The 27481-nt window shown below is 44.5% G+C and overlaps 1 protein-coding gene across 8 annotated transcripts in view; it reads right to left on the minus strand.

Annotated features, from left to right (window-relative positions):
- Positions 1–27481, minus strand: part of LOC143805988 (calpain-9-like) — a 92945-nt gene that overhangs the window by 6492 nt on the left and 58972 nt on the right. For 4 of the 8 annotated variants that reach the window (XR_013221366.1, XR_013221367.1, XR_013221365.1 and 1 more), the window contains 10 exons: positions 21311–21477; positions 20771–20934; positions 19456–19664; positions 18832–18868; positions 16635–16697; positions 15182–15242; positions 13189–13247; positions 5306–5374; positions 4419–4497; positions 537–1099 (listed from right to left, as the gene is read on the minus strand). Coding sequence is in view for 3 of the 8 variants with exons in the window: in XM_077285792.1 (XP_077141907.1) it covers positions 1162–1169; positions 4419–4497; positions 5306–5374; positions 13189–13247; positions 15182–15242; positions 16635–16697; positions 18832–18868; positions 19456–19664; positions 20771–20934; positions 21311–21477 (916 nt within the window). In the remaining 5 variants the exon portion in view is untranslated. Of the gene's footprint in view, positions 1–536; positions 1170–4418; positions 4498–5305; positions 5375–13188; positions 13248–15181; positions 15243–16634; positions 16698–18831; positions 18869–19455; positions 19665–20770; positions 20935–21310; positions 21478–27481 lie in introns of those variants that run through there. The other 4 variants (XM_077285791.1, XM_077285790.1, XR_013221368.1 and 1 more) reach the window with 3 other exon arrangements.

Below are 27481 nucleotides of genomic sequence, written 5' to 3' on the forward strand. Positions count from 1 at the left end.
GTAATAATCTTACTTTATTGGAACCAATACATAGACACCAAGTATTGACCCTTGAAGACATCTTTGTCACGTTGGACAAAGTGAGATGTATATGTATCAGTGCCAATAAAATTTTGGCGGGCAAGTAAAAAAAGACAATGAGACAGGAAAGGGCAGAGGTTTACCACCTGGGGGATAGGAATGGAATATACTTGAATCACTTGACCCTTTATTTGGGTCATCAACTGTTTTATCTTTGCAAATATGTGTGTGATCATGTGAGTGCCCACATCAGCATCTTCCCATGTTGTCTAAGCATTAATCAGCAAGTTCTGTACTTTATGCTGATTTACAACATTCATTAAACTGCCCAGAGCATCACTTTTAGGTGTAAAATGCTAAATATCAGAAAGCAAAAGAATTGCCTGGTAGACAATAAAATTTTCAGATACCTAAAGAACTCTGCATTAACAGATGGAGGTCCCCTTTAACAGAATTTTTTATATTAGCCATAGCACAGAAAGAGGCTACAATGTTAATCAAGTTACAATTATTACCGATTTTGCTGCAAATTGATTTCAATTGGGAATGTTGTAATTTCCCCTGGATCTGGAGGGAAAGATCACTTGCCGTCAGGTTCCTCCATAGGTCAGCACTTATCACTGGAGGTCCCACAAGCAGTACATTTAAAGAAGCTTTAAATGGACCTGTCACTTGTGCTAGGCTTGCTACGTGAAGTGGACCCACAAAGCCCAAGGTCTGGGTGTTGTGCAGCAGGCAGATGTGGCACTTGGGAAACAGGTAGCAGAGATCCCGGAAGACTGGGAACAGGTAGAAGAGGCACTGGAAGCCACAGGCGGACAGGAGATGTCCTGGAAGCTGCAGGCAGACAGGTAGTAGAGATCCTGGAAGTCGCAGGCAGGCAGGCGATTCCCTGGAAGCTGCCGGAAGACACATAGGAAAGGTCGTAGAAGACTGGGAACAGGTAGTAGAGGTATTGGAAGCCAAGGCAGACAGGAGACGCCCTGGACGCTGCAGGCAGACATGTGGCAGAGGTCCTGGAAGCCACAGGTGGACAGGAGATGTTCTTGAAGCTGCAGGTGGGCATGTTGCAGAGGTCCTGGAAGCCACAGGCAGAGAAGAGATGTCCTGTAAGCTATGGATACACACATAGGAGAGGTCCTAGAAGACTGGGAACAAGAAGCAGACAGAACTCCAGAGTAATTAGTCAGAGTAAGTCTGAATACCAAGACACAGGTGTGTGTTTTGGTAGGTAAGGCCTAGGTAGATGATCACATGGGATATTGACAGGCAAAGCCCGACGTGTAGTACACCAGAGTTCAGCTGACCCGAGCAAGAGGAGAACGGCCCGGATCTAGGACAAGTGCGTAACTTGTCATAAATTAGATACGTCCCCCTTCATGTATGTTACTCTAGACTTTACCAAGTGGGTGTGATCCTTAATTCCTTCTTTCTTGCAGCACTATCTGCCACCGTTTCTATATAGTGAGTGACAATAGCAAACCTCTAACAGTGCTCATTTATTAGCAGTAACACCACAAAAGGCAGTTTCCATATGGTCTTCATTTTGAGGATGAGGGTCCCACATTTTAAATTCCCTCTGTTTGCAAAAGTGGACAGTAGGCATCAGCATAACTCTAAGGGTATGTGCACACGTTCAGGATTTCTTGCAGAAATTTCCTGACAAAAACCGGACACTTCTGCCAGAAATCCGCATGCGGTTTTTTTTCGCGTTTTGACGCGTTTTTTGCATGTTTTTCTGCCTTTTTTTTGCGTTTTTTCCCAATGTATTAAGTAGCGGGAAAACCGCAAAAAATCCGCAAAATTAATGAACATGCTGCTTTTTTTACCGCGATGCATTTTTTCGAGGAAAAAAATGCATCATGTGCACAAAAATTGCAGAATGCATTCTAAATGATAGGATGCATATGTATGCGTTTTTATGCGTTTTTATAGCAAAAAAACCTGAACGTGTGCACATAGCCTAAAGCTTGTGGAACGCAATGCCAAATCTCCAACAGGGCCACCAACTACCACAACCCTTTAATAGTTTTGGTTTCCTTTGGGCCCCCTTAGGGTATGTGTCCACGTTCAGGATTGCATCAGGATTTGGTCAGGATTTTCCATCAGTATTTGTAAGCCAAAACCAGGAGTGGGTGATAAATGCTTAAGTGGTGCATATGTTTCTATAAGGCCTTGTTCACACCATCCTTTTTTGTCTGCGGATTTTTCAGGTCCTGATTTGAGAAAACCCGCAGTGCAAAACCGCGGTGGATTTCCCTGCGGTTTTCTGTGCGGTTTCACCTGCGGATTCCACTGCGGGTTTCCAACTGCACTTTCCTATTGGTGCAGGTGGAAAACAGTTGCGGAATCCGCAGAAAGAAGTGACATGCTACTACTTTTTTTCCGCAGAAAATCAGCGCGGATTTTCAGCTGGAAAAAAGGAAAGTGGGCACAGCGGATTTGGTTTTCCATAGGGTAACATTGTACTGTACCCTGCATGGAAAACGTCTGCGGATCCGCAGCTGCAAATCCGCTGCGGATCCGCAGCAAAAACCGCAGCGTGTGAACATAGCCTAAGGGTGAGTTTCCACGGTCAGTAAACGCTGCGTGTTTGACGCTGCGCAGAGCTGCAGCGTCAAACACGCAGCGTCCAGATGTTCCAGCATAGTGGAGGGGATTTTAGGAAATCCCGTCTCCACTATGCGTGGAAACCCGCATCAGTCTTCCCTGCGACTCCGGACATGCTGCGCGTCTTTTCAGATCGCAGCATGTCCGTACACCTTGCGGGGACGCAGCGTCCCCGCAAGGCATATCACAGGGCGCTATGGGAGAGAGCGATCATCCCGGATGTGAAGAGTTAACACATCCGGCATGATCGCGTCCCAGAAAGGGGGCGGGGCTTAGCGCCGAGCGGCTTCGCCGCTGCGGCGATACCGCCGGCCATCCTGACCATGGACACATACCCTTATACTTTTCCTCTAAGGGTATGTGTCCACGTTCAGGTTTGCTTCAGGCTTTGGTCAGGATTTTATGCAAGTAAAATCCTGACCAAAACTGCACCTGAGGTCACTGGCAGGTAACCTGCGGTGTTCCTGCGTGTTTTGCTCATTGTAGCAACATGCTGCGTTTTGGCGGCAAAAACGCATGCGTTTTTTAACGCATAGTGGAGTCGGGATTTCATGAAATCCCCTCCACTATGCTGTAACATCTGGACGCTGCGTTTTTGACGCTGCGGAAAAACGCAGCGTCAAAAACGCAGCGTTTCCTGAACGTGGACACATACCCTAATTGTTCCACTCCTGGTTTTGGCTTACAAATACTGATGGAAAATCCTGACCAAATCCTGATGCAATCCTGAACGTGGACACATACCCATACCCTTAGGGTAAGTTCACACAGGACTTTTTTGCTGCGTATTTTTGCTGCGTTTTTTTATGCTAATTTTCAGCTGCTTGTTTTTTAATGCATTTTTTTTGGGGGGAAAACATTTTTGGGAAACATTAATGCTCATCCTCCTATACCAAGACATGGCTAAGACCTCACTACCAGAAACTCCCTCACAATAGATCACAATCAGGACAAATCACAATGACTCACAATGGCTCTTCACACCTCACTACCAGAAACTCCCTCACAATAGATCACAATCAGGACACCTCACAATGGCTCACTGTCACTATGGACACCTCACTACTAACCACACCCCCTAAGCTCTTGGCTGTGAGATCACTGCCTGCTGGCCATGATTTTTCTGCACAAAAAACGCAGCAAATAATGCTACATGCGTTTTTGCAGCGTTTTTTCCATCACCCATTTAATGGGTGAAAAAACGCTGCAAAAACGCAGCAAAAACGCTGAAAGAAGTGACATGCCCTATGTCCAAAAAACGCAGCAAAGCAGAAAATACTGAGCAAACAAAAACCCAATGTGTGTGCATGACATTTCTGAAATCTCATAGGCTTTGCTGGTACTGTAAAAAGCAGCTGAAAATTAGCATAAAAAAAGCAGCAAAAATACGCAGCAAAAAAGTCCTGTGTGAACGTACCCTTAGGCTCCAGAGCTCGGGTGCGATTGCAGCCCTGCTCCCAATATCGTCAGACCACCGACAGCTGACTCTGATGACTCCATAATGGTGGCCACCTGGCTTGTCAGAAGAACCTTATATTCTTCAGGCAATGATAAGTCAAGGATTTAGGATTCATTTTTTTTTATCCTGGTGGAAATATTTTATAATCAAGTCCATATTTTGTTTGCACGGTTAGTTGTAGCCAGTGTCCAGGGTTCCCCATCTTGTAACGCGGCTTTATTAAAGATTTCAGCTTCAGCAAATATATATTCACTGTGGGTTAAATAAGAGATGTCCGATTGCTGCAATCCTTGCATACTGAGCAAGTCTATCTAGGTCATGCTGTTACCTGCTGACTGGAGAGCCGCTACGAGCTGATCACCAGAAATTCTGTCAGTCTTGTCTTTGTGCAAATTAGCAAATATACACTGCAGAAAAAAGCAGATCATTGTTATATCTGTAGATGCCTCCAACGGCCAGACTCTGGTATTATAGAGCATGATCAAGCTGCAGGTGATTGACAGATCTCTCCCTATGTACACGCGAGAGAGAATCCTGTCAATTACTTGCAGTGGCGCTGGGAAGAGCCGGCCAGGGGTGGAGCCGGCCAAGTCTCATCTCCGGCTATGGTACCCAGCCAAATCTCCAAAGCATATCTTCTCTGAAACACCAGAGCATGGCAAAAACAAACTATGGAGCCTGATTCATCAAGCAGTTCTTGCTTTTCTAGTGTTTCAAGTTTTCTAGTGTTTGCGCACTTCACAATTGCCCACAAATTTTGAGACATTTTTACGCATCTCTGTTCGCTACGTAGTGGCAATTTTTGGTAACTACAGATCTTCTCCCATTGATACCAGTTATGAACAGATTGGTGAGGTTGCCAGGTCCTGGACCCCCGCTGTTCTGATGCTGGTAACCTATCATAAGCATATGTCATTAAGTATCTCAGTTCAGGACGACCCTTTTAATGCTCCAACCATAGGACAGACCATTAATGATCAGTTGAGGTCTTCATCTAGGAACCCAGCTACCCAGGTGAATGAATGGCACCCTAAATTTGTGCGAGTGATGCATCACCCACGCAAAAGGGTGCCCCTACCTGGTACTGCAGCTTGTCCCATTCACATGAGACAAGAACCTAGAGAAAATATTTAATATTGATGCATATTGGTGAAACCACAAGGTACGAGCTAGAATTGTTTCCCAACAAAAGTACATAAAAAGTGATGAACGTACCGTTCCAGCTGTGATTTTCTTCCAAAGTATGCAAAACTGCCCCGAGTCCAGGGATCCAGCAGCTGATATCTGCCCAGAGTCACATCATCATAATGTACAGAGTGAGAAATGAGATGACAGAGCGAGATGTGAAGGGGGCCAACGTGGGCTAGCTATATATCACCTACTGTAGGCTAGATGACGTCATCAAACATCTAGATCTTTACGAAAAAATTGAAGACAAGCTCCGCACAACTACGAGGTTAAAAATGGAAATCTGGTGTGCAAAATCCATTAAAACGAGTAGATCCATATGAAAAATTTAAATACAGATGAGTCACCCACCAGGGCCTTAGTGCTCTTTGTTCACAGGGGAATGTCACGGTGGCTGCGACCCGGTCTGTGGCCCTGGGCGCCCATATAAAAGGGAAAGGTGCTTTTAAGGGAATAACGTTTATGTTCGTGACGCCACCTGTGGTGTTTGGTCAGGGTGACCAACGCTGCCTCAAGGGGTCCGCTGAGGTGATGTTATGGCAGCTAGATGGTATATCTTCCCGCAATTTCTTTACCTCATTTACTGAAGTCTTCAGCAGCCACAGTCCAGGGCACTGGATCACAGGTCAGGTAGAGTCCAGCCGATTTGGAAGCAAGTCCAGAGTCCCCTTATCCAGGTGGAAAGTAAAAGCCTTCCTTTGCGCTGTAGTGGTGTAGTCCCTTACTGCTAGAAGCTTCACATAAGGTCCTTACAGATGTTATCTCTTTCTCTGTCCCCCGGTTAGGACAAAACCCGTATGACTGGTGACTTGAGCCTGTTTATAGGGTCTGTTAGATGACCCGGCTCTGCGGGGCATCACCGTGCCTCCTAGGTGTTGGGTCGGACTGGTAACGTGCAATTAGCTGTCCTGCCGGTCTCTGATGTAAGGCGTGGAGGTCCTTACAACCTCGGTGTTCCGGTTACCGGTGTTCTGTGCCTCAGAAGGAGGCAGCCTGCTCGGGGCTGGTCCCCTTCTGGTATCCTCCCCTGTGCTTCCTCTCCTGCATGCTCACTGCAATCAATTCTGCTTTCTAAAATGTCTCTTTCCGGGAGCTGCAGCTCTGGGGGCATGTGTTATGAACTGGTGGCCTAGGAGCAGCATGGACGAGCTCTGGAGTAGGTGGCCTCTATACTGACCGCAGACCCTGAACTTAACACATCAACTAGAAGTAGCCGTGGGATGTTCCTGTCACTCCCTAGACACCTCGTCACGGCCGGAGGACTAATTACACCTAAAGAAAGAAACAGGAATACTATCTTGCCTCAGAGAAAATTCCCAAAGGAAAGGCAGCCCCCCACAAATATTGACTGTGAGAGGAGAGGGAAATTACAAACGCAGACTGAAAACAGAATTTAGCAAAGGAGGCCACGCTACCTAGAAAGAAAAGACAGGAAAGAGTACTGTGCGGTCAGTATAAAAAATACTACAAAATCCACCACAGAGAATACAAAAATCTCCACACCTAACTAAAGGCATGGAGGGTAACTCTGTGACTCCAGAGCTTCCAACTTGGCTGAGTAAATCTTAACACAGACAAAGCTGGACAATAAAAAACATAGCAATTCACAGAACTATTAAGTCCACCGCATGTGGACTGCAAAAACAGAGCCAGGACTTATCTTTGATGATTTGGACAATCCAGAAGGAGAAACCAAGCAGAGATGTGGATCCCAAGAAAACTATGGACAACTGGCACTCAGTAAAGGAAGGAGCCAGACTAAATAGCCCCGTCCAAAGTGGAAGCAGCTGATGACTGTTGTGAAGGACAAACAGCAGCACTACCACTTATAACCACCGGAGGGATCCTAAGAGCAGAACCCACAACAGAATTCACAACAGTACCCCCCCCCCTTGAGGAGGGGTCACCGAACCCTCACCAGAGCCCCCAGGCCGATCCGGACGAGCCAAATGGAAGGCACAAACCAAATCGTCAGCATGAACATCGGAGGCAACAACCCAAGAATTATCCTCCTGGCCATAACCCTTCCACTTGACAAGATACTGAAGCCTCCGTCTAGAAAAACGAGAATCCAAGATCTTCTCCACAACATACTCCAACTCCCCATCAATCAACACCGGGGCAGGAGGATCAACAGAGGGAACCACGGGCACCACATATTTCCGCAACAAAGATCTATGAAAAACATTATGGATGGAAAAAGAGGCTGGAAGGGCCAAACGAAAAGACACTGGATTGATAATCTCAGAAATCCTATAAGGACCAATAAACCGAGGCTTGAACTTCGGGGAAGAAACCTTCATAGGAACATGACGAGAAGACAACCAGACCAAATCCCCAACCGAAGCCGGGAACCCACACGCCGACGACGGTTGGCAAAACGCTGAGCCTCCTCCTGAGACAACAGCAAATTGTCCACAACATGAGCCCAAATCTGCTGCAACCTGTCAACCACAGAGTCCACCCCAGGACAATCAGAAAACTCAACCTGCCCTGAAGAAAAACGAGGATGAAACCCAGAATTACAAAAGAATGGTGACACCAAGGTAGCAGAACTAGCCCGATTATTAAGGGCAAACTCGGCCAATGGCAAGAAAGCCACCCAATCATCCTGATCGGCAGACACAAAGCATCTCAAATAAGTTTCCAAAGTCTGGTTAGTTCGCTCGGTTTGGCCATTTGTCTGAGGATGAAATGCGGAAGAACAAGACAAATCAATGCCCAGCTTAGCACAAAAGGACCGCCAAAACCTAGAAAGAAACTGGGAACCTCTATCGGACACAATATTCTCCGGAATGCCATGCAAACGAACCACATGCTGAAAAAACAACGGAACCAACTCAGAAGAGGAAGGCAACTTAGGCAAAGGTACCAAATGAACCATCTTAGAAAACCGGTCACAGACCACCCAGATAACAGACATCCTCTGGGAAACAGGAAGATCCGAAATAAAATCCATAGAAATATGCGTCCAAGGCCTCTCAGGGACCGGCAAAGGCAAAAGCAACCCACTGGCGCGGGAGCAGCAAGGTTTGGCCCGCGCACAAGTCCCACAGGACTGCACAAAAGAACGCACATCCCGTGACAAAGAAGGCCACCAAAAGGACCTACTAACCAAATCTCTGGTACCAAAAATCCCAGGATGGCCAGCCAACACAGAACAGTGAACCTCAGAAATCACTTTACTAGTCCATCTGTCAGGAACAAACAGTTTCCCAGCTGGACAGCGATCAGGTTTATCAGCCTGAAACTCCTGAAGAACCCGTCGCAAATCAGGGGAGATGGCAGAAAGAATCACCCCCTCCTTAAGAATACCAACCGGCTCAAGAATCCCAGGGGAATCAGGCAAGAAACTCCTACAGAGGGCATCAGCCTTAACATTCTTAGAACCTGGAAGATAAGAGACAACAAAATCAAAACGGGAGAAAAACAGGGACCATCGGGCCTGTTTAGGATTCAGCCGTTTGGCAGACTCGAGGTAAATCAGATTCTTATGATCGGTCAAAACCACAATACGGTGCTTGGCCCCCTCAAGCCAATGTCGCCACTCCTCAAATGCCCACTTCATAGCCAACAACTCACGATTACCGACATCATAATTGCGTTCCGCAGGCGAAAACTTTCGAGAAAAGAAGGCACACGGTTTCATCAAGGAACCATCAGAATTCCTCTGAGACGAAACGGCCCCTGCCCCAATCTCAGAAGCGTCAACCTCAACCTGAAAAGGAAGAAAAACATCCGGCTGACGCAACACAGGGGCAGAAGTAAATCGGCGCTTAAGCTCCTGAAAGGCAGAAACGGCCTCAGAGGACCAATTAGCTACATCAGCCCCCTTCCTCGTCAAATCGGTCAGGGGTTTAACCACACTGGAGAAGTTGGCAATGAAACGGCGATAAAAATTAGCAAAGCCCAAAGATTTCTGAAGGCTCTTCACGGATGTGGGCTGGATCCAATCATGAATGGCCTGAACCTTGGCCGGATCCATTTCTATAGATGATGGAGAAAAAATGAAGCCCAAAAAAGAAACCTTCTGTACTCCAAAGAGGCACTTAGACCCCTTCACAAACAAGGCATTGTCACGAAGGACCTGAAATACCATCCTAACTTGTTTCACATGAGACTCCCAATCATCTGAAAAAATCAAAATATCATCCAAATATACAATCATGAATTTATCAAGATAATTCCGAAAAATATCATGCATGAAGGACTGAAACACAGATAGGGCATTAGAGAGTCCGAATGGCATCACAAGATACTCAAAATGGCCCTTGGGCGTATTAAACGCAGTTTTCCATTCGTCACCCTGCTTAATACGAACCAGATTATATGCCCCTCGAAGGTCAATCTTAGTAAACCAACTAGCCCCCTTAATTCTGGCAAACAAATCAGAAAGCAAAGGCAAAGGGTATTGGAATTTGACCGTGATCTTATTCAAGAGGCGATAATCAATACAGGGTCTCAAGGAGCCATCCTTCTTGGCAACAAAAAAAACAACCTGCTCCTAATGGAGAAGAAGATGGCCGAATATGCCCCTTCTCCAAAGACTCCCTTACATAGCTCCGCATGGCGGCATGTTCAGGCACAGACAGGTTGAAAAGTCGGCCCTTAGGAAACTTACAGCCTGGAATCAAATCAATAGCACAATCACAGTCCCTATGTGGTGGAAGGGAACTGGACTTGGGCTCATCGAAAACATCCTGGAAATCTGACAGAAACTCAGGAATTTCAGAAGAGGGGGAGGAGGAAATTGACATCAGAGGAACGTCATCGTGAACCCCCTGACAACCCCAACTAGTCACAGACATAGATTTCCAATCCAACACCGGATTATGTACCTGTAACCATGGAAACCCCAGCACAACAGCATCATGCAAATTATGTAACACCAGGAAGCGACAATCTTCCTGCTGGGCTGGCGCCATGCACATGGTTAACTGTGTCCAAAACTGAGGTTTATTTTTAGCCAATGGTGTAGCATCAATCCCTCTCAAAGGGATAGGACTCCGCAAAGGCTGTAAGGAAAAACCACAACGTCTGGCAAATTCTAAGTCCATTAAATTTAAAGCGGCGCCTGAATCCACAAATGCCATGACAGAGAATGACGATAATGAGCAGATCAGGGTCACAGATAACAGAAATTTAGGTTGTACAGTACTGATAGTAACGGAATTAGCGATTCTCTTGGCACGCTTAGGGCAATCAGAAATAACATGAGCAGAATCGCCGCAGTAAAAGCACAACCTATTCTGACGTCTGAATCCTTGGCGTTCCGCTCTAGACACAATCCTATCACACTGCATAGGCTCAGGACTGTGCTCGGAAGACAATGCCATAGTGTGCACAACTCTGCGCTCGCGCAAGCACCGATCAATCTGAATGGCCAGAGACATAGAATCACTCAGACCTGCAGGCGTGGGGAACCCCACCATAACATCTTTAACAGATTCAGAAAGACCCTTTCTGAAAATTGCCGCCAAAGCATCCTCATTCCACTTAGTAAGCACAGACCATTTTCTGAATTTCTGGCAATATGACTCTGCTGCTTCTTGACCCTGACACAGGGCCAAAAGTGTTTTCTCAGCATGATCTACAGAGTTAGGTTCATCATACAATAACCCAAGCGCCTGAAAAAAGGTGTCTACATTAAGCAAGGTCGGATTCCCAGATTCCAGGGAAAATGCCCAATCCTGCGGGTCACCACGCAACAGAGAAATTACAATTTTTACCTGCTGGATGGGATCACCAGAGGAACGGGGCTTAAGAGCAAAAAATAGTTTACAGTTATTTTTAAAGCTCAAAAATTTGGACCTGTCCCCGAAGAACAGATCGGGGGTAGGAATTCTAGGCTCTAAAACAGGAGTCTGCACGATATAATCAGAAATACCCTGTACTCTAGCAGCAAGTTGATCCACCCGAGAAGCAAGTCCCAGAACATCCATGTCAACGTCTAACTCCTGAGCCACCCAGAAGTGAAGAGGGAAAAAAAACAAAAAACACAACAGAGTACAGAAAAAAAAATGGCTCAGCACTTTCTTTCCCTTCTTTTGAGATGCGGTTAACTCATTGTTGGCCAGTTGTACTGTTATGAACTGGTGGCCTAGGAGCAGCATGGACGAGCTCTGGAGTAGGTGGCCTCTATACTGACCGCAGACCCTGAATTTAACACATCAACTAGAAGTAGCCGTGGGATGTTCCTGTCACTCCCTAGACACCTCGTCACGGCCGGAGGACTAATGAGCCTTGAGCCTGTTTATAGGGTCTGTTAGATGACCCGGCTCTGCGGGGCGTCACCGTGCCTCCTAGGTGTTGGGTCGGACTGGTAACGTGCAATTAGCTGTCCTGCCGGTCTCTGATGTAAGGCGTGGAGGTCCTTACAACCTCGGTGTTCCGGTTACCGGTGTTCTGTGCCTCAGAAGGAGGCAGCCTGCTCGGGGCTGGTCACCTTCTGGTATCCTCTCCTGTGCTTCCTCTCCTGCATGCTCACTGCAATCAATTCTGCTTTCTAAAATGTCTCTTTCCGGGAGCTGCAGCTCTGGGGGCATGTGTTATGAACTGGTGGCCTAAGAGCAGCATGGACGAGCTCTGGAGTAGGTGGCCTCTATACTGACCGCAGACCCTGAACTTAACACATCAACTAGAAGTAGCCGTGGGATGTTCCGGTCACTCCCTAGACACCTCGTCACGGCCGGAGGACTAATTACACCTAAAGAAAGAAACAGGAATACTATCTTGCCTCAGAAAATTCCCAAAGGAAAGGCAGCCCCCCACAAATATTGACTGTGAGAGGAGAGGGAAATTACAAACGCAGACTGAAAACAGAATTTAGCAAAGGAGGCCACGCTACCTAGAAAGAAAAGACAGGAAAGAGTACTGTGTGGTCAGTATAAAAAAATACTACAAAATCCACCACAGAGAATACAAAAATCTCCACACCTAACTAAAGGCATGGAGGGTAACTCTGTGACTCCAGAGCTTCCAACTTGGCTGAGTAAATCTTAACACAGACAAAGCTGGACAAGAAAAAACATAGCAATTCACAGAACTATTAAGTCCACCGCATGTGGACTGCAAAAACAAAGCCAGGACTTATCTTTGATGATTTGGACAATCCAGAAGGAGAAACCAAGCAGAGATGTGGATCCCTAGAAAACAATGGACAACTGGCACTCAGTAAAGGAAGGAGCCAGACTAAATAGCCCTGTCCAAAGTGGAAGCAGCTGATGACTGTTGTGAAGGACAAACAGCAGCACTACCACTTATAACCACCGGAGGGAGCCTAAGAGCAGAACCCACAACAGAATTCACAACAGGCATGCACAGCTCCGTAAACCCTCTTTCCTCCTCAGACGGATGTCTGGAACTTTCTCTCTCTCTTTCTCTACAGACTACCAGATATATATATATATATATATATATATATATATATATATATATATATATATATATATATATATATATATATATAGGGAGTCACCTAATAAATAGGATCAAAAGTTCCCCCTGGTGGCCTGGAGTGTGAATGTGTTGCATGTTTGTGGTACCTGGTTACAGTTATCCTTTCTTGCCTCCAAACGTAGCATCACTCTCCCCGTGAAGAAAGCGACATTACTGTGACGACCAGGACCCTGGGGCGCCACACTGACACGTTTAGTTTTTTTATACTACAATGGAGGGCGTTTGTCATGCCAGAAACGCGTCGTGTGGATTTCTATTTTTAAGCTGATGGTTGTGCCGAGCTGCTTTTCCAGCCTCATCAGGATTCGTCGCCCACCTACTCACCATCCCCTGCTCTCATTCACACGTTAACATGGTGAGCTTTCTTCGTTCCTTTTCCTTTATCTAGATCTTTACTAGACTTTGGGTCATAAACCCAACAAATAAGCCTTCATATTAACACATAAGGATACATCCATTGAGGCCATTAGTGAACGGCAAATCTCCAAGGTGAACTTTGGCAAATGGGGAGCTGCAAAGATACAGAAAAACAGTTGACAACGTCAGAGGACGGGAAGTCGAAAACGCGTCCATCCATCTTATAAAGACTGAAAAATTTTGTTTCAAAAATTTAAAGTTCTAAGATTACAACGAGGGTGTTGACACTTCTTGCTCTACTTTGTGGACTCCACACACTTTGGGCAGGGTGAAAAGATATTTGGAACATTCAATATAAACTTTAAATGGATGCTTGCCATAGAAGCAGAGGCCTTTAATAGATTTTTTGGTTGGGAGGCAGCAGTGGGGTGAATTGTTTTGGTGTGGTGCAGCAGCAAGGTGGGAAGCCAGGAGCGCCATTGCATTCTACGCAGGTCAGGTTCACGCTGTGCTAAAAAGTTCCCCGGAACCAGCCTCTCACGCTGCCAACACCATCTCTTTGGCTGCCCCATCAACAGGTCCCGCAGGAAGAGGCTCCCAGGCCACACTTTGCGCAGGCTTAGTGTGGAGGATCGCAGTCTTATCTATAAGCACCATCATAACATTCCAACTTTGCAGAAATCCTGCAACGAATGCGTTAACCGTTAATTTTTATCAATTCTGTTGTTGGCTGGAGGCCATCTAAAAGACATGCACCATAGTCTTGTAGGTGGTGAAAAGTCGTATTTTATGCTGTACAAAATGCATTGGGGGAGGCTCCTGCTGCAGACAGTTGTTACAGCAATATAGAAAACAGTGAGGAAGAGGTGGGGAAATGGTTTATTTATTGAGTCACAGGGAAGATTTCTTTATATATTTTTGGTATTAATTGTAATACTAGACAGGATAGAATCACAGAAAAGTTAGAGATGGAGAGCTCATTTTTTAAATATTTTCTGTGTTTAGTGCTCCTTTCATGCAAACACTTCCATCTTGAGACCAATTAGGAAGGTCGTAAAGGAGCCTAGATGCCTTACATCTGGATTGTTGGCCAACAGCCTAGCGCGGGTTGCCCAAATCTCACTTAATGCCAGATATTGAGGTTCAGAAGGGTAGTGCATGTCGCATTCCAACATGCCCCATCTTTGGTGTGTGGCAGCAGCTACTTTTCATTAAATATAAATTTTCCCCTAATCCGGATTGGGAAGAAATCGTTAACAGCCAAACGACAGCTATTTGAAAGGTGTGTAGTCACTTTAAAGATCCAAGCCCCCCCAAGGATAACTGTTTCATGGGTTGACCATAGAAATGAATGGAACCATTGGAAATAGTCAAATTCACAAATACCACCATTTCTAGTCGTATGTGGAGCACGAGTGTCTTATTTGCCAGAATGCTGCCTCCAAGATCCAGGGAAGGGCACTGCCTCAAAAAAATATCAGATTTTGATGCCAATTTCACCTTATGCATTGCAAAAAAATAAAAAATAGCCCCATGTGTCAATTTCCTTCCCGATTTCCTTTTTCCGCATTGGTTGGATTCTCACCCATGTTTTTTTTTAACCTAAATATAATCCGACTTGTAGCGCAAGATGGATGACTCAGTCACGTTACGTCATCCGAGCCCCATGGTGTTTGATTAAGGATTTAGTAGGTGTGGAAAGGGATGTTTGTCATGCACTGAAGCATCTCCAAGCAGGAGCGGCATCATAAACATCCACATGTGATGGAGCTTTGCTAATATAGCGCCTTCATACCAGAGTGACACTTGTAAATTGTGGGCGAGATCGTATGGGACATATCATTTACTGCTTGGGTGAATGGGCAGAGAGGTCAAGACTGCGCGTGTAATGAAAGAAACCTTAGTGAATGGGTTCAGCTCGCTGTGTATGCCCATAAAAGAAGGATTTAAAGGGGATGAATACTTTTGCAATCATTTACTTTTCTGCACAGGTTGCTTTTCACTATTCCACGCTGCGGTCTGGGAATCTGCAGCGCTGACTGCTAGAACTATTCCGTCCCGGGTCTCTTGACGTTTTCATTTACTCACCAAACTCCGTCAGTAACCAAGCCAAAAGTTTGTGAAGTTGTACGCTATTGACTCGGCCCTCCTGTAATCAGACAAAGGGGTGGGATTGTAATTAAAGGGGAGGGACATGAAGGCTACAATGGGTTAACATTGTGGAGAGCAGATGCAGAGCAGCAGAGGAGAAGATGAAAGAGCCCCGATTTGCTTCTTCTTGTGCAAAGAGGAAACTTTTAAGGTCCCCATTCACACTAGGTGCAAGTCAGACAAGTTTTGGCAGGACGGGATGACCATCTGATGTGTATTAAGGCCTCTCGACTCTCCCCCGAACAAATGATTTTGGAGGAGAGAAGGAACCGCCAAGTGGAATTTTAATGCCCAATTCCTTAGTTTGCAGGGGACTTAAGCAGCTGCCAGAAGAGTCTGACAGTGACTTTTTTTCTCTCCAAAATTGAAAACACATGAGCTCTTGCCAGAGACAAGTACCAGTGTTCAAGGAAGGGTCAAAAGAGACTTTCTGCCGAATAAACGCTCAGCCAATAGGTATCTCGTGTGTATGGCCAGCTTTAGGATTGGGTACACATAGGCCATATGAGATGACAGGTATCTCTTCCTCTTCCCCTATACACACACGTGCTTGGCTGATCGCATACGTGTTCTGTATGGGAATATCAAAATAGACACTATGGAGGTGGCTTTTCTCCCCATAGAACCAAAGGATTGGGCATGTTAAATCCCAATATGCCTGATCATTCTATCCCCCAACATTCGAGTCGAGGAGATACATTACATGTTTAGCTGGGCCATCCATATGTCAGCAGGTTTGACCTTCATTATGGTAATGTGTGTTGACAAAAAATCTATTGAAATAACTCCCTCTCCAGAAGTTTTATTATAAGGCATATGGATGTGATAGAGGTGGGAACTTTACTAGGGACCTCATATTTTAGCAGAAAAGAGAGCGGCTAAGAAAGTGATGCTTCCACTTTGGTAGACTTTACATAGCCATACCTTCCAATTTCATCAACAGGCATGCACTGCAGTTCTTCATTTCCCCTGTAGGGGCCACTGCAGGAAGAATCTGTGGTTGGGTGTGGATTCACGTCCACGATCACTGGGATTTTCAGAGCAGCTTCTCCTAAAGTTTAGGTACATGCTGCATCATGCTTTATTATTAGTTTTATTGTATTAACACTATGCAGTAAGCCCAAAACTCCACATACTGGTGGCTGACAGAAAGCAGATTTTAGTATTAAAAAGGGACATGTCAAGGACATTTTGGCACCCATATATGCCACGTAAATGAAACACTGGTGTTCCCAGTTAACAGTGTAATAATAAGATGCCCCATACCTTTTATAAGCCACAAAAAAGTTTCCCCATGTTTTATGTAAATGAGCACAAGATCATCTGCCGGGCAATCCTCACAATCCCTTTAAGGTTATCCCTTTTATTTATCTCTATCTATAAAATGTACCTTATTTGCAAACTGTAAAAACCGCCTCATACAATGGTCCTCTGTGGGGAATGGAGAAAGTGCCTGTAATGCAGAAACAAGAAATGTACCCCACTACACATGTCTACTTTATAAGATGGACATGTCCCAATAATAGTTTATTAACTTGTGTATAAGAGCATCAGACAACATAACCTTAAAAGGTGAGCTGTGACATTAACTATGGTGGATCCTGTGTTATCTACTGTATATAGAAGTGTTATCAGTCATTGTACAGGAGGGGGAGGTGAGCTGTGGCATCACCTATTGTGAATGAAATCAACAAACAGGTGCTGCGCTAGCAGGAGGAACTGTGACTAGGAATACATCTCAGTCACCTACCTCACTGTTATGAACTGATATGTCCACTTGGGACAATGAGCTGCTGCAGACCGTCCTCTGCTATCTTGGAAGATCTGTGATTAGAACAGTGCAGCCACGTGAACGATGCACTACCATCCGGGGAGCGTCCTCCCGTAGTGCTGAAAACCCCACCAGTCTCGCCGCTGTAGTGTCCGGCAGGCAGCTACGGCCGATAGCGCCGCCGTGCAGTGGCGGCGCTATCGGCCGTAGCTGCCTGCCGGACACTACAGCGGCGAGACTGGTGGGGTTTTCAGCACTACGGGAGGACGCTCCCCGGATGGTAGTGCATCGTTCACGTGGCTGCACTGTTCTAATCACAGATCTTCCAAGATAGCAGAGGACGGTCTGCAGCAGCTCATTGTCCCAAGTGGACATATCAGTTCATAACAGTGAGGTAGGTGACTGAGATGTATTCCTAGTCACAGTTCCTCCTGCTAGCGCAGCACCTGTTTGTTGATTTTATTCTAATTTTAATATTGGGTGGCAGGGTTGCACACTACGTGCCAAGGTGCTTGCAGCTGAAGGTTCAGGCCAATACATAGCGCCAGTGTGTTACTTTACAGTGTTTGGTACCTATTGTGAATGGTGAATCCTGTGTTATCTACTGTATATAGAGGTGTTATCAGTCATTGTACAGGAGGAGGAGGTGAGCTGTGACATCACCTATTGTGGATCCTGTGTTATCTACTGTATATAGAAGTGTTATCAGTCATTGTACAGGAGGAGGAGGTGGTGAGCTGTGACATCACCTATTGTGAATGGTGGATCCTGTGTTATCTACTGTATATAGAGGTGTTATCAGTCATTGTACAGGAGGAGGAGGTGAGCTGTGACATCACCTATTGTGGATGGTGGATCCTGTGTTATCTACTGTATATAGAGGTGTTATCAGTCATTGTACAGGAGGAGGAGGTGACCTATGACCACCTATTGTGAATGGTGGATCCCGTGTTATCTACTGTATATAGGTGTTATCAGTCATTGTACAGGAGGAGGAGGTGAGCTGTGACATCACCTATTGTGGATGGTGGATCCTGTTGTCTACTGTATATAGAGGTGTTATCAGTCATTGTACAGGAGGAGGAGGAGGAGGTGGTGAGCTGTGACATCACCTATTGTGAATGGTGGATCCTGTGTTATCTATTGTATATAGAGGTGTTATCAGTCATTGTACAGGAGGAGGAGGTGAGCTGTGACATCACCTATTGTGGATGGTGGATCCTGTGTTATCTACTGTATATAGAGGTGTTATCAGTCATTGTACAGGAGGAGGAGGTGAGCTGTGACATCTCCTATTGTGAATGGTGGATCCTGTGTTATCTACTGTATATAGGTGTTATCAGTCATGGTACAGGAGGAGGAGGTGAGCTGTGATATCACCTATTGTGGATGGTGGATCCTGTTATCTACTGTATATAGAGGTGTTATCAGTCATTGTACAGGAGGGGGAGGTGAGCTGTGATATCACCTATTGTGGATGGTGGATCCTGTTATCTACTGTATATAGAGGTGTTATCAGTCATTGTACAAAAGGAGGAGGAGGTGAGCTGTGACATCACCTATTGTGCTGAATGTGTTGTCTACTGTATATAGAGAGGTTATCAGTCTTTGTACAAGAAAATTATAGAACATTAAATAGTACATTAATAATTTTTAATAGTTTTCAATTAAAAAACACAATTTAAACAATAAGTACTTTTCTGATGACACATTCCCTTTCGGTAAAGGAATTGGGAAAACGGCCTCTCACCATCAGAAAGCTTTTGTGGTTGTGTCCCATGGCTGATGCCGTGGAGTTATGATTTATGACACTTACCGGAATTTTTCCACACTGCGCATTAATTTCCAGTGGCCTAAGATTAACAAAAGGACAATTACGATATATTGATTGGAGGTGATAAAGATCACTGCAGCTACACAGCTATAAGTCCTATGAAGCCTGCGGCCTCATATACAGTATATAGTGGGATTTAGAGTGATTCTTACTCAGAGGCACAACTACCATACATTCAGAACATTTTCTTGGGGACCTTTGAGGGCCCTCAGTGGAACCTTAGGGTTTCTTAGAGCCAACATGATGTACTACCTGTGATGTATATAAAGCAGAAAGAGCCCATAGCAAAACCCAACATGGGACCATTTTCACACCATGTCATATTCATACAATGGGGACCCCAGTGCTTAGTACTTTTTCACCCCCATCCTTGTGTTCACTCTTCTCATCAAGCCCAAATATCTAGAGTATGGGTAGACTTGGTGCAAATCGAGTCCAGCGGCCAGTTCAGTGATCTCTGAAGACCCCTTCAAAGTTCTTTAGTAAATTCCTCTGCCGGGCGGCCACCACTGGAGACATTAGTCCTAAGGAAGGGTAATCCAATCTTGGGGGCTCCCCCACTAGTTGGGCCTTACTTTTCTACTGTTTCTACTTTTTTTTTTTTACCTGTTATTGCATCCCTTCTCTGTTAGTATTCGGATCAGAAACTCTCCCTCATCAGACTCCTTCTCTAAGGATGGGATGATTATGTAGCGCCCCGGTGGAAGGCTGGAGCAGAGGACAACCTCCCGGTGATTATCACACGGCCCAGCACTAAGAAGAGGCTGAAAGGAGCGGAGGGCATCTTGGAAAATATACACATGGGTATCATCTCCCTGATTAAATACATAAAAACATAGTCTCTTGTCAAAAGGATGAAATAACCATCTGAGATCCTGCTTATCCCAATATGGAGCTTGCGGAATAACATGATCCAATTAGTCGAGATAAAATACTTGACCCGGAGTGGTCGACACATTGTCAGGACAAATTGATGCCGCTTTAGCTGGACCTCACTTTTAATCAAGCGAAACCAGAAATTGCACAGGGTCCCTTTTTCCTAGAGGGTCCCCTTAAAATGGATCCTGAGAATAAGAGCCACGATTCAAGCTAACTCCTTCAAATCAGTGAGTCCGTGAAAAAAAAAAAAAAAAAAAAAGAAAAAACGAACAGTGAGCAGACGACATCCTAGTTTCACCAGGGTGCAGTCTGTAGTTTTTACTGTTTAAGAATTAGGAGAAGCTTGGACATTTTTTTTCTGATTATGGCTGTATTATTTGGACAACACTTTGTTCTGTATGGAAAAATGCAGATAAAAAGTGCACGTGTATACATGCCTTATGCACTAAATTAGGGGCCTCATTTGGCCTTATCCATACAAAAAAAATAAGGTTTCATGATTAATCTTTTTTTCCCCGAACCTGATATCCCTTTAAAGGGGCTGTCCACTCCATGTGACTGCAGGTTTGTGAATCCTCAAAGCGAGCATACTTCCAGCCACATTCCAACTAGACTTGTCCTGCTTCGCTCAATTCACTTATATTCAGTGAGGCCACACAAGTCTAGTCTGCACTTGACAGCATGGATGCAACAAATGGCATACTTGCAGTCATGTGCCCGCCCGCTCCCAGACAGGGCAGCGGAGAATCCTGAAAGCATGAAGCACTATGACACTGTGAGTATTCACAAGTCTGCAGCCACATAGAGTGACTGCAGACTTGTTCCCCGAGGCCGGACAACCCCTTTAACATGATTGCAAAAAGAGACTACTTACATTGCAAAATCAGAAAACTTTTGCAGTCATTGAAATATCTCTACTAGTTGCACTAGGAGGTGACGAGGTAGCAGTCACACGTGGGCCCTGGTGCCTGTGAGGGTCCAAACCCAAGCTTTTTAGTCTACATGTACTGGAGGTTGACATGGTCCTGTATATTTTTATTACCTGGAATATATGGCATGCTACACGGATGTGCCCCGTCCTCCGTAACCTTTGATGCTTCTGCATGACGGACACAATAAAGCTGCATAATGTTTGGGGTTCAGAGTTGTCTTCGTCATTGTTATTCTCCAAAGTGAGGGAAAATTGGGGGTTCAGCCAGTAGTAATCTGTAAAGCAGAGAATTTGGGGAGGGGGCTGGGTTAAAGGTTTTTTTTTACACCTATACACCTGGTTTATTGGAGACAGTGAGTAAAAACAGGTGTGTGATTTCCAGTAGGTAAGCTGACCGATGCATTGCAGTCAAAGGGGTTTAAGCTTTGTAGAAATCAACGATTGTCCATAGGTTGACTGTGGACTTCACCAACGGGATCGTCTCGCATGCAACTACAATATTTTTTTTTTTTTTTTTAAGTCTACATTTTGGATTTTCAGGTAGAATTTGGTAAAAAAGATGAAGTTGACCAGTCCAATGACAAGCCAAGAAGAGAAGACCAACCAACATACAGTAAAGCCGCAGTATATTACATGGACCTTTTATCTTACCGCTGCTGGTCAGGCTGCCCCCTGCGGACAGTCCTTTCACCCAGCGTCCTTCATAGGTAATGTATTCCCAAGGTTTAGCTGCTGCACCAATTTTCACAATACTCTGTGGCCCCAGGTGACAAATTTCCAGAAAGTGGAAATTTTTTTGGAAGTCGTCAACTGCCATCCTACATAAAGAGGAAGACAATGCTGAATATGTATAGCGAATGTACATTTCATCTTCTCCTTAGTCCTTCCCATGTACCGGCCTATTTGTCGGCCTATTATTTCATTCTCTATCGATCATCTAACCCTGAAACTAATCCATATATAACTCATCACCTTATGGTTCTTCAATATACATAGTTACATAGTTATTAAGGTTGAAGGAAGACTTTAAGTCCATCTAGTTCAACCCATAGCCTAACCTAATATGCCCTAACATGTTGATCCAGAGGAAGGCAAAAAAAAAAACATGTGGCAAAGAGTAAGCTCCACATTGGGGAAAAAAATTCCTTCCCGACCCCACATACGGCAGTCAGACTAGTTCCCTGGATCAACGCCCTATCAAGGAATCTAGTGTATATACCCTGTAACATTATACTTTTTAAGAAAGGCATCCAGTCCCCTCTTAAATTTAAGTAATGAATCACTCATTACAACATCATACGGCAGAGAGTTCCATAGTCTCACTGCTCTTACAGTAAAGAATCCGCGTCTGTTATTATGCTTAAACCTTCTTTTCCGCCAGACGTAGAGGATGCCCCCTTGTCCCTGTCTCAGGTCTATGATTAAAAAGATCATTAGAAAGGTCTTTGTACTGTCCCCTCATATATTTATACATTAAAATAAGATCACCCCTTAGTCTTCGTTTTTCCAAACTAAATAGCCCCAAGTCTAATAACCTATCTTGGTATGGCAGACCCCCCAGTCCTCTAATAACCTTGGTCGCTCTTCTCTGCACCCGCTCCAGTTCAGCTATGTCTTTCTTATACACCGGAGACCAGAACTGTGCACAGTATTCTAAGTGTGGTCGAACTAGTGACTTGTATAGAGGTAAAATTATGTTCTCCTCATGAGCATCTATGCCTCTTTTAATACATCCCATTATTTTATTTGCCTTTGTAGCAGCTGCCTGACACTGGCCACTGAATATGAGTTTGTCATCCACCCATACACCCAGGTCTTTTTCATTGACGGTTTTGCCCAGAGTTTTAGAATTAAGCACATAGTTATACATCTTATTACTTCTACCCAAGTGCATGACCTTACATTTATCCCCATTAAAGCTCATTTGCCATTTATCAGCCCAAGCTTCTAGTTTACATAAATCATCCTGTAATATAAAATTGTCCTCCCCTGTATTGATTACCCTGCAGAGTTTAGTGTCATCTGCAAATATTGAAATTCTACTCTGAATGCCCCCTACAAGGTCATTAATAAATATGTTAAAAAGAAGAGGGCCCAATACTGACTCCTGTGGTACCCCACTGCTAACCGCGACCCAGTCCGAGTGTGCTCCATTAATAACCAACCTTTGTTTCCTAACCCTGAGCCAGCTCTCAACCCACTTACACATATTTTCCCCTATCCCCATTATTCTCATTTTATGTATCAACCATTTGTGTGGCACCGTATCAAAAGCTTTTGAAAAGTCCATATACACTACATCTACTGGGTTCCCTTGGTCCAGTCCGGAACTTACCTCTTCATAGAAGCTGATCAAATTAGTCTGACATGAACGGTCCCTAGTAAACCCATGTTGATACTGGGTCAAGAGGTTATTCCTCATCAGATACTCCAGTATAGCATCCCTTTGAATGCCCTCCAGGATTTTACCCACAGTAGAGGTTAAGCTTACTGGTCTATAATTTCCGAGTTCAGTTTTTGTCCCCTTTTTGAATATTGGCACCACATTTGCTATACGCCAGTCCTGTGGTACAGACCCTGTTATTATGGACTCTTTAACCCCTTCACCCCAAGGATGGTTTGCACGTTAATGACCGGGCCAATTTTTACAATTCTGACCACTGTCCCTTTATGAGGTTATAACTCTGGAACGCTTCAACGGATCCCAGTGATTCTGACATTGTTTTCTCGTGACATATTGTACTTCATGATAGTGGTAAAATTTCTTTGATATTACCTGCGTTTATTTGTGAAATAAATGGAAATTTGGTGAAAATGTTGAAAATTTCGCAATTTTCCAACTTTGTATTTTTATGCAATTAAATCACAGAGATATGTCACACAAAATACTTAACAAGTAACATTTCCCACATGTCTACTTTACATCAGCACAATTTTGGAACCAACATTTTTTTTTGTTAGGGAGTTATAAGGGTTAAAAGTTGACCAGCAATTTCTCATTTTTACAACACCATTTTTTTTTAGGAACCACATCTCATTTGAAGTCATTTTGAGGGGTTTATATGATAGAAAATACCAAAGTGTGACACCATTCTAAACACTGCACCCATCAAGGTGCTCAAAACCACATTCAAGAAGTTTATTAACCCTTCAGGTGTTTCACAGGAATTTTTGGAATGTTTAAATAAAAATTAACATTTAACTTTTTTTCACAAAAAATGTACTTCAGCTCCAATTTGTTTTATTTTACCAAGGGTAACAGGAGAAAATGGACCCCAAAAGTTGTTGTACAATTTGTCCTGAGTACGCTGATACCACATATGTGGGGGTAAACCACTGTTTGGGCGCATGGGAGAGCTCGGAAGGGAAGGAGCGCCGTTTGACTTTTCAATGCAAAATTGACAGGAATTGAGATGGGACGCCATGTTGCGTTTGGAGAGCCACTGGTGTGCCTAAACATTGAAACCCCCCACAAGTGACACCATTTTGGAAAGTAGACCCCCTAAGGAACTTATATAGAGGTGTGGTGAGCACTTTGACCCACCAAGGGCTTCACAGAAGTTTATAATGCAGAGCCGTAAAAATAAAACAAAAATTTTTTCCCACAAAAATTATTTTTTAGCCCCCAGTTTTGTATTTTCCCGAGGGTAACAGGAGAAATTGGACCCCAAAAGTTGTTGTCCAATTTGTCCTAAGTACGCTGATACCCCATATGTGGGGGGGGAACCACCGTTTGGGCGCATGGGAGGGCTCGGAAGGGAAGGAGCGATATTTGGAATGCAGACTTAGATGGAATGGTCTGCAGGAGTCACACTGTGTTTGCAGAGCCCCTAATGTACCTAAACAGTAGAAACCCCCCACAAGTGACACCATTTTGGAAAGTAAACTCCCTAAGGAACTCATCTAGATGTGCTGTGAGAGCTTTGAACCCCCAAGTGTTTCACTACAGTTTATAACGCAGAGCCGTGCAAATAAAAAATATTTTTTTTTCCACAAAAATTATTTTTTAGCCCCCAGTTTTGTATTTTTCCAATGGTAACAGGAGAAATTGGACCCTAAATGTTGTTGTCCAATTTGTCCTGAGTACGCTGATATCCCATATGTGGGGGGGAACCACCATTTGAGCGCATGGCAGAGCTCGGAAGGGAAGGAGCATCATTTGGAATGCAGACTTAGATGGATTGGTCTGTAGGCGTCACATTGCGTTTGCAGAGCCCCTAATGTACCTAAACAGTAGAAACCCCTGACAAGTGACCCCATATTGGAAACTAGACCCCCCAAGGAACTTATCTAGATGTGTTGTGAGAACTTTGAACCCCCAAGTGTTTCACTACAGTTTATAACGCAGAGCCGTGAAAATAAAAAATCCTTTTTTTCCCACAAAAATTATTTTTTAGCCCCCAGTTTTGTATTTTCCCAAGGGTAACAGGAGAAATTGGACCCCAAAAGTTGTTGTCCAATTTGTCCTGAGTACGCTGATACCCCATATATTGGAGAAAACCACTGTTTGGGCACACGAGAGAGCTCGGAAAGGAGGGAGCACTGTTTTACTTTTTCAACGCAGAATTGGCTGGAATTGAGATCGGACGCCATGTCGCGTTTGGAGAGCCCCTGATGTGCCTAAACAGTGGAAACCCCCCAATTATAACTGAAACCCTAATCCAAACACATCCCTAACCCTAATCCCAACGATGACCCTAACCACACCTCTATCCCAGACACACCCCTAACCCTAATCCCAACCCTATTCCCTACCGTAAATGTAATCCAAACCCTAACCTTAACTTTAGCCCTAACCCTAACTTTAGCCCCAACCCTAACCCTAACTTTAGCCCCAACCCTAACTGTAGCCTTAACCCTAGCCCTAACCCTAACCCTACCCCTAACCCTAGCCCTAACCCTAGCCCAAGCCCTAACCCTAACCCTAATGGGAAAATGGAAATAAATACATTTTTTTACTTTTTTAATTTTTCCCTAACTAAGGGGGTGATGAAGGGGGGTTTGATTTACTTTTATAGCGTTTTTTTTTTAGCGGATTTTTATGATTGGCAGCCGTCACACACTGAAAGACGCTTTTTATTGCAAAAAATATTTTTTGCGTTACCACATTTTGAGAGCTATAATTTTTCCATATTTGAGTCCACAGAGTCATGTGAGGTCTTGTTTTTTGCGGGACGAGTTGACGTTTTTATTGGTAACATTTTCGGGCACGTGACATTTTTTGATCGCTTTTTATTCCGATTTTTGTGAGGCAGAATGACCAAAAACCAGCTATTCATGAATTTCTTTTGGGGGAGGCATTTATACCGTTCCGCATTTGGTAAAATTGATAAAGCAGTTTTATTCTTCGGGTCAGTACGATTACAGCGATACCTCATTTGTATCTTTTTTTATGTTTTGGCGCTTTTATACGATAAAAACTATTTTATAGAAAAAATAATTATTTTTGCATCGCTTTATTCTGAGGACTATAACTTTTTTATTTTTTTGCTGATGATGATGTATGGCAGCTCGTTTTTTTGCGGCACAAGATGACATTTTCAGTGGTACCATGGTTATTTATATTCGTCTTTTTGATCGCGTGTTATTCCACTTTTTGTTTGGCGGTATGAGAATAAAGCGTTGTTTTTTGCCTCGTTTTTTTTTTTTTTTACGCTGTTCACTGAAGGGGTTAACTAGTGATATAGTTTTATAGGTGGGGTCGTTACGGACGCGGCGATACTAAATATGTGTACTTTTATTGTTTGTTTTTTTATTTAGATTAAGAAATGTATTTATAGGAACAATATATTTTTTATTAATTTTTTTGGGGGGGAATTTTTTTTTAATTTTTTTTACACATTGGAATTTTTTTTTTTTACACTATAACATTGCCCCAGGGGGGGGCATCATGTTATAGTGTAAGATCGGTGATCTGACACTTTGCTGTGCACGGTGTCAGATCACCGATCTGACGTGCACTTTTTCTATGCTTCCCGGCGCCTGATCTGAGCAGGCGCAGTGAAGCCACCTCCCTGCAGGACCCGGATGCCGCGGCCATCTTGGATCCGGGCCTGCAAGGAGGAGGAGGAGGTAAGAGACCCTCGCAGCAACGCGATCACATCGCGTTGCTCCGGGAGTCTCAGGGAAGCCCGCAGGGAGCCCCCTCCCTGCGCGATGCTTCCCTATACCGCCGGCACACCGCGATCATGTTTGATCGCGGTGTTTCGGGGGTTAATGTGCCGGGGGCGGTCCGTGACCGCTCCTGGCACATAGTGCCGGATGTCAGCTACGATAGGCAGCTGACACTCGGCCGCGCTCCCCCAGTGAGCGCGGCCGATCGCGCTGGACATACTATCCCGTCGGTGGTCATACGGGCCCACCCCACCTCGACGGGATAGTACGTCCAATGTCAGAAAGGGGTTAAAGATTAAAAATAATGGTCTATCAATGACTGTACTTAATTCCTGCAGTACTCGGGGTGTGTTATGACCTGGTGGTTAAGAGGCCACACTGATATGACCTGGTGGCTAAAACGCAACATGGGACGAGCTCTGAGAAGGTGGTATCTCTACTGACCGCAGTCCCTAATCCTAACAACAACACTAGTAATAGCCGTGGGATGTTCCTAACTCTCCCTAGACACCTCTTCACAGCCTAAGAACTAACTACCCCTAAAGAAGGAAATAGAAAGATATCTTGCCTCAGAGAAAACCCCAAAAGGAAAGATAGCCCCCCACAAATATTGGCTGTGAGTGAAGAGGGAAATGACGTACACAGAAATGAAATCAGATTTCAGCAAAGGAGGCCAATACTAAACTTGATAGACAGAGAGAAAAGGAT

The sequence above is a fragment of the Ranitomeya variabilis genome, chromosome 2 (assembly GCF_051348905.1).
Source record: "Ranitomeya variabilis isolate aRanVar5 chromosome 2, aRanVar5.hap1, whole genome shotgun sequence".
NCBI lineage: Eukaryota > Metazoa > Chordata > Amphibia > Anura > Dendrobatidae > Ranitomeya > Ranitomeya variabilis.